Below are 8,515 nucleotides of genomic sequence, written 5' to 3'. Positions count from 1 at the left end.
AATGTTGCCTTTATTTGACTATAACTATGATAAAGTGTTATAGTATTTTTCAATAAAACCTTTTCTACATGTGGAATAAAAAATTCACTGTCGTGATTCGTTTGAATTTCTTATAGATTCAAGAGCTTTAGCAACTTCATTACCTCTCTTTTAACGCAATGGAACGGCAATCAAAGTGACTAAAAACACTGATTGCAAGTAAGATATAATTCTATGGGTTATTTTGACGTCTTTCAATCTCGTCTAGATTCAAAGTAACTGCTTGATATATATGCAAGGGGAAAAGGCAATAATTTTTCGATGATGATAACCCCGAACTCTTTGATTTCGATGTAGAGTGTATCTTTGTACATTCTGTATATACTCTGTCGCCACTTCTTTTCAAACTCAACGATTCTGGCAATTGTGGTGGAAGAAAATTGACTTCCAGCTTCGCCAACATTCTCATAAACTCGTTTCGAAACTTAAAACTTTTTGAACCTAAACGCGGTGTGAAGCGTCCGCTACCCTTTTGCATGTTGAATGTGGTGGAAAGGCGCTTTCGTTTAATAGTTTTTACATCACCATCCCCTCTTAATGTTGTATCCGAAAAAGATATATCTTTTGGTCAGGTCGAAGTGCATTTTGAAGAAAAACTAATTTTTCTTAGTCGGCAATTTTCTTATTGTTAATAAATGCGTCAAGATTATTTTCAAAGTGCTCTTTTGGTGATCCCTTGAGTCCAATTGGTGACAATTTGTAAGGTTTTGCCATCTTGTGAATATTTTTTACAAGTTCCGTGATTATTCGCAGTATCAATGAAAATCATTTACCACCTGCTTAAACATGTCGTTGTCTTCTGAAATCTTTTCCTTTCTTTTTAAAGCTAGGGTACGTACAAGTGCATGATGTTGCTTTGTCTGTTATCTAACTACATTTGGCAGTCAAATCTTGCCTTCAGTTAAATTTAAACAAAGCTCAGATAGGATATTAATGAACTCATTGTTAATACCATGTTTGAGTAAAGCTTTCCTATGCCGTGATTTTGAATTAGCTAATACGGAGAATAAATGAATGTTTTCATGTAGTTTCCTCAGTGTTTTGGTGGTGACTGACCTATTTTACTATTCACGGGTAGATGTATGGTCATTTCACTGTCAAAAAATATTTCTGACTACACGTAAATCCTCAAGCGTGTTTTTATCGAGATCCAATAGAATTTGACCACAGGGGTTTATTTATAGTTTTGTTTTATAGCGAGAGTAAAAATTTCGGTCCATCGGGATACATTTGCTTGTTTAAAGTTGTTAGGGAACATAAATCACGAAAAACGCTTTAAACGATATAATAAGTACAATTCAAAGTAAGTATACTCATACACTTACTCTGATGAAAGAGATTGTGGAGGACAACGGTTATGGAAATTTCTTCATGATGAAACCGGACCGTGAATAACTGTAACATCTCCTGAGAGCATTCTTCACTGGATTCAGCTAAATCATCAGCTTTCACCCACGAGTTTGGCTTAATAATATTAAACACGTCAGGTCCCCGTATGAGTTTTTTTTTAGCAATAGTCTTTATTTTATCATAGGACCCTTGCAACAAACTATAGCAATAATAGATATTTTTTTGGTTTTCTAAAAACATTTAGCACGATTTTGAATTTTTTCGTTAAAAGTGTTGTTTTGCCAGAAATTGAAGGTCCACTAAGAAATTATCTAAATGAAGTTTAAATTGATGCATATTACTTATCTCGATATCAAAATATAACTAACCGAACCTAACCTCAATCTGTTGTATTTATCCGATATGGCCGAACAAGCATTTTTTCAGCTCGAATTGTATAGTTTTAAAATTCTAAAGAGCGAATCTCAATGGCCTTCACTCTTGAAACTAATTTATATTCTACACAGTTCCTATAAACACTCATATTGAAATTTTCCTTTACAAAGCGTGAAGACACGCCTTTGGCGACTATTTTGTCTTCTTCATAGTACGTTTGCACACAGTAAACCTTCGGACCTGCAAGCACGCTGTGGAATTTCAAGTCGCTCCCCGCTTTGGATTTAAAAATTGGAATAACAACTTGTTTTGGATTTAATAGAGGCCTCGCGCTTCACTAGTTTTGGGTAAATGGATTCGTCCAAGTTGGTTTAGTTAAAAGTTGGCGTAGTACCATTTTCCGAATCTTTCTATGAATTTTCAACTTGTCCCTCTCCCGGCCCTTGGAGTTCCCACACATTGTAATTAAATTCCAAAATGAGTTTCTTTTAAATGTCTAATATAGCACTGCAAGTGGTAATATTTTTTTTTAATACTACGCTTCTTTTCTTCCTATGTAAAAGGACCATATTTGAGTCTGTGATCGTAAACGATGTGGAATTTAGATCTGCAATGACTCGGGCACGTTCTTTTGGGTCAATTTAATCGTCACAACGACTACTAAGGCGTACACTCTCATCAGATTTTACCAAACGCTGAATATAAAAAGAGTCTAAAGAATTCTTTTTCATCCTTCGTTTTTACCTCAGATTGTTTACTGACAAATGTGTCAATAAACGTCTTAATGTATGAATTTTAATAGAATTGGAGGGTCCCTGAATATTTGTGACTTTGAAACCGCTGGCCATCGTTCACCAAAAAAGACTGTGATGTACATCTCAAACCAAAAACCAAATCCAGCCGCAAAAAACGCAGAGATTTGGCCAACAGTAACCAAAACAATAAGAAAACAAAGCTGTAATTTTACAAAGGTCCATTTAAGGTCCATTTACTTAAACAGAATACAAAAAAATTGACATGATTTAACTGACAATGGTTTAAATGATACTTCATTTGAACAGCAACAAGAAATTTTTGTCCAATAGTCCTGAGAATAAAAATTTAAAGGTAATTTTTAACGATAATGAAGCACAACTATATACACAATTAATTCTGGAATTCATATTTAAGTTTTATTTATAGAGTCCAGAGTCGGGTTTGAATCGGGGGAGGGGGGGTGGTAGCCCTAAACATGTTTACAGTGACCTTTGATATGATATTTGAAGACATAAATTAGATTTTTTCGAATGATAGTAAAAAGCACCATGAAAACACAAAACCAACAAAAATATTCCGTCAGCTTCTAATCTTTATACTAAAGCTTGACTCATTATCCCAATTCTCTGAGAGCGACTTTTCAAACTCAAAAGCTGTGAAATTGGAATAAAAAGTATTTTTAAAGCACTATAAAACTTCAGCCGCAATCCAGGGTTTGAAGTAGGTGTAGCCCCCTTAATATATGGGATAATTTATGTTCTTTGTAGGTTTTACTGTCGCTCTTTGCTTTCACCTGAAAAAGGAATTTTTTTTGTAGTTCCTAGCATAAGCACAAAAAAAGTTGTCCCGAGTCGTTCATTTTTCATCTGTTACCTTGTGCACTTAATGCCATCTTAATTAGCCCCAGGAAGCCAAATCTTTGACAAAACCTTGTCTTGTTTAAAGTACAAAACACATTTGGCTTAGTTGGTCACAGAATTCTTATCTATATGCTCGTACCACTAACAAGAGCTAAGAGCTCATATGGCACTTGTGAAGAGGCAAGAAGAGCTAAGAGCCAAGAGCTCTTATGATATGAGCTCTAAGAAAATTCTAAGAATCAATAGATTGATTTAAAAGGAAAATCAAAGGCTTAATGCCGGTCGGGATTTTAAAATAAGAGCTCTGAGTCACGATGTCCTTCTAAATATCAAAATTCATTAAGATCCGGTCACCCACTCGTAAGTTATAAATACCTCATTTTTTCTAATTGTTCCTCTCCCTTTAGCCCTCCAGATGGTCGAATCTGGGAAAACGACTTTGTCAAGTCAATTTGTGCAGCTCCCTGACCCGCCTACCAATTTTCATCGTCCTAGCACGTCCAAAAGCACCAAACTCGCCAAAGCACTGAAAACTCCTCCCCCCCTCAACTCCCCCAAAGAGAACGAATCCAGTACGGTTACGTCAATGTATCTACGATTGCGTATCTACGACATTTGCTTATTCTATCCACCAAGTTTTATCCTGATTCATCCACTCTAAGCGTTTTCCAAGATTTCTGATTTCCCCCTCCAACTCCCCCCAATGTCAATATATCTGGTCGGGATTTGAAATAATAGCTCTGAGAAATGAATTCCTTCTAAATATCAAATTTCATTAAGATCCGGTTACCTGTTCTTAAGTTAAAACTACCTCAATTTTTCTATATTTTCCAAATTAACACCCCCTACCCCAGCTCCTCCAAAGAGAACAGATCCGTTCCAATTATGTCAATCACGTATCTAGAACTTGTGCTTATTCTTCCCATCAGGTTTCATCCCGAGCTCTCCACTCTAAGCGTTTTCCAAGATTTCTGTTTCCCTCCTCCAACCCCCTATGTCCCCAGATCCAATTCGAGTCGAAAATGGATCATCTGAGACATAATATCCTTCTATATATCAAGTTTCATTAAGGTCTGATCACCTATTCGTAAGATAAAAATACCCCAATTTTTACATTCTCCAAGAATTCCGGATTGCCCCTCCAACTCTCCCCAATCTCACAGGATCTGGTTGGAATTCAAAATACGAGATTTAAAGCACAAGATCCTTCTAAATATCAAATTTCATTAAGATCTGGTCACCCGATAGTAAGTTACAAATACCTCATTTTTCCGAATTACCCCCCCCCCCCCAACTCCACTAAAGAGAGTGGATCCGGTCCGATTATGTCAGTCGCGTATCTTAGACTTGTTTTTATTCTTCCCATCCAGTTTTATCCTGATCTCTCCGCTTTAAGTATTTTCTAAGATTTTCGGTCCCCCCCCCCGCCCAACTGCCCCCCCCCCATGACGCTGGGCCCGGTTGATATTTAAAATAAGAGATCTGAGTTACAAGGTCCTTCTAAATATGAAGTTTCATGAAGATCCGATCACTCCTTCGTAAGTTATAAATACGTCAGTTTTTCTAATTTTTCAGAACTAACCCCCCCCCCCAATAGAGCGGATCCGTTCCAGTTATGTTAATCACGTATCTAAGACTTCTGCTTATTTTTCTCACCAAGTTTCACCCCGATCTCTCCACTCATAAGCGTTTTCCATGATTTTAGGTTTCCCCCCCCCAAAAAACTCCCCCCAATGTCACCAGATGCGGTCAGTATTTAAAATAAGAGCTTTGAGACACGATATCCTTCTAAATATCAAATTTCATTGAGATCCGATTACCTACTCGTAAATTAAAAAAACCTCTTTTTTCTAATTTTTCAGAATTAACCCCCCCCCCCCAACTACCCCAAAGAGAGCGGATTCGTCCCGGTTATTTCAATCATGTATCTATGACTTGTGCTTATTTTTCCCACCAAGTTTCATTCCGATCCCTCCATTCCAAGTGTTTCCCAAGATTTTAGGTTCCCCCCCAACTCCCCTCCCCCCCAATGTCACCAGATCAGATTGGGATTTAAAATAAGAGCTTTGAGACACGATATCCTTCCAAACATCAAATTTCATTAAGATCTGATCAACCGTTCGTAAGTTAAAATTACTTCATTTTTTCTATTTTTCCGAATCAACCGGCCCCCCAATCCCCCCCCCCCAGATGGTCAAATCGGGAAAACAACTATTTCTAATTTAATCTTGTCTGGTCTCTGATACGCCTGCCAAATTTCATCGTCCTAGCTTACCTGGAAGTGCCTAAAGTAGCAAAACCGGGACCGACAGACAGACAGACCGACAGAATTTGCGATTGATATGTGTCACTTGGTTAATACCAAGTGCCATAAAAATTTTGGAACATATGATATCTGGCTGTTTTTGTAATATCCTGATCGATTTATACTTTTTTTTTAGAGTCACTTACCCTCCAATTGACCTATCTTTCATCCATAGTGACTTTTGGCAATACTAACAAGCCGGGAGCGGTTCTTTCCTACTGATTGCTTTCATTATGATTTGTAATTTAAAGTTACTTAAAGGAAGGACCCAAAAAAGTATAGAAGAAAATTTTAAAAAACAATGATGATAGGAAGATACCTAAATAGGCTGCTGCTGCTTTTCAGGTCACCAACAAAATAGAAGATAGAAATAATGGCACAAGTGAAATAAATTAAGATGTTTTATTTTGTGTCTAGTAATATGGAGTATTTGTAAAGAGGTTGATTTTTATGATTTTGTTATTTTTCAGCGATGAGAAAACTCTCCCATTACACTCTGTGACTGACCTTGGAAAACTCACCCTCAAAAGAAGTAATGAAGGTAGCCAGTATTTTGATTGCGCTCTGTGCTTCAATAGTTTTACTACAAGGTATTTATGCTGAATTTTAAGTTTGATAAGTACTAAATACGATCATGATTAAGTTTAAGAATTTTTTTTTTTTTGATGACTCTTCTTTATTAGAAAGCATAGTCTTTTCTGGATAAAAACTTCATTGTTTTCCTATGTAAGTAGACGTGCAGGACATTCCCTCTGTGTCCTCTTATCAGCAGCCCTATTGTTAAATTATCTTCTAAGTTACTAAAGAAAATATTTTAAAGTGCTATTAACAGCGTGTTAATATTTAATTGCTGCAACTTATGTTTAAATACTACTGGCACAAAAGAGAAAAAAACCTAGCGCATTCTGCTTTGGTAAGTCTGAACAAAAATAATTTGACCCTTCCCCTACAAAAACGGAATTTTAAGCATCTTTATCCCCCTCATTAAAAAAAGGAACACTACTCATAAAGTTATCCGCTTTCTAATGAAACATATCCGACTGCAAGCAATCTCTACATTGAGCAGGACCTGCAAGTAGTGTCCAAACTATCCAACCAAAATTGGGAAGCCAAAGCTAACTAAATTTTAAGTCACGCTATCTAAAACTCGGCATTGTGTTTGCACGCGAAATTTTAGTACAAATTTGTAGCCAGGTAGCCAGTTCCCTCCCTCCCCTCGAGGAGGCTTATATACTGTCGTTTTTATCTCTTTGCTCGCCTTTTCGTAGTCTGTAGAGTTTCCCGTTTATTTTGTTCTCTCTTTTGGTTGTTCACTTTGTTCGCTCCTTTTTTTATTTTCATTTTCTTTCTTTGTTATTTTTATTAACTCCATTATCTAATCGATATTGGGGCGCAAACACCTTTGGTGTATCAGATAAGTGTCCTTTTTGTACTTTTCATAATTTCCCCTTTCTTTAAGCCTTTGGGAAGAATTTTTCTAAATCTTTTGAAAATCAATACTAAGTTACTCTAATTATATTCCAGACGGTACATTTTCTTAGTACAGGCCAGAGTTTTGGAGTAAATTAATTCAGTTCTGATATATTTCTGTAATAGCATAAGCCTCCAAATTTGAGTTGGGTATACTTTGTTGAAGTAGGTGCCAAGAGTTTCTTGTTTAGTAATATCAAGTCGATTTCTTTTCTTCGAAAAAAAATCATTGACAGTGCTAAAGCCACAATTCTAATGCAGACAGGGTGTAATGACGGTATTTAGTTTCTGTCTTATCATAAAGCCACGCCATCACTTCTTTTATATTGAATGCAATTTTAACGGACATTTTGCAGTCTAGAGAGTTCATTTTGGTAATATATCAAAATATCAATATATCCACTAGCATTGGCTGTCTCACCCATGGTGGAAGATAATTTCTATAACAATAATTTTCAATCAGGGAGGTAAAGCGTTCTATGCAAGATTTACTGAACGGAACAAAAAGGAATTTACCAATCTACTAATCGTGAGTAAAAAAATTGCATCAATCAAAAAAGAGTAAAAATAAAGTCTATGTAGCATCCATGAGCCTTCTGTAAACTGTATTAGTAAGGGTATATCTGTGAGTGACGGCCAACAAGCTCTGAGTATCCCTTAGGACTGGGGCCCCTGCGGCTAATGACACTAAAAAAAACATCCGGAACCATGTCGAATATGTCTAATATGAGAGCGAGTTTGGCTACGGCATTCCTGGCTTTAAGCGATGCGTTGAGGCTGGAGACCTCATCAAAAAGTGAGCTAGCTACTACCATCTTATCAAGGAAACAAGGCCTGAAAATTGGCTTCTGGAACCTCTGTTCCATCAAATGTTCACTAACGCAAGCCTTCGTAGCTGAAGAATTTTATTTATATAACCTAGACATACTCTGTGTTTCAGAGACAAGACTGAATGGACGAACGAAAATTGAAAAAGGTCAAAAGCAATAACCTGACAATATTATCTGTATATGCCCCTGTTTGTGACGCCCTAAACCATTTGAAAGACAAATTCTGTGCCGACCTCCAACTGACTCTGAACAAAATTTTATGCTTGGTAGATTATTTTATTCTGTTTTTCTCATTTTTAGCTGAATGGAGTTCTTTACTTTACCCTCAAAAACTTATTTTGTGGAATTTTTGTATTAATTATAGGAACATGACGCACAAAGCATATGGGACTCATAGGAGTGAAATGTAAAACAGAAGAGGAATTATTAAGTTAAATGAAATGAATAAAGATAATTGACTTGACAAACAAGGAAGATGATGACGATGAAGTTCTAATCATAAAACCAAAAGATGTAAAATTAAAGAAGGT

General features: G+C 36.4%; 1 protein-coding gene across 1 annotated transcript in view; it reads left to right on the top strand.

Annotated features, from left to right (window-relative positions):
- Positions 1–6,155: 6,155 nt before the first annotated feature.
- Positions 6,156–8,515, top strand: part of LOC136034762 (uncharacterized) — a gene marked incomplete at its 5' end in the record, with an annotated part of 55,049 nt that continues 52,689 nt past the window's right edge. Inside the window, 1 exon segment of the mRNA XM_065716161.1 lies at positions 6,156–6,275. Within this exon segment, the coding sequence (XP_065572233.1) occupies positions 6,221–6,275 (55 nt within the window).

This window comes from Artemia franciscana, chromosome 13, assembly GCF_032884065.1.
Source record: "Artemia franciscana chromosome 13, ASM3288406v1, whole genome shotgun sequence".
NCBI lineage: Eukaryota > Metazoa > Arthropoda > Branchiopoda > Anostraca > Artemiidae > Artemia > Artemia franciscana.
This window is presented reverse-complemented; position numbering and strand designations above follow the sequence as displayed.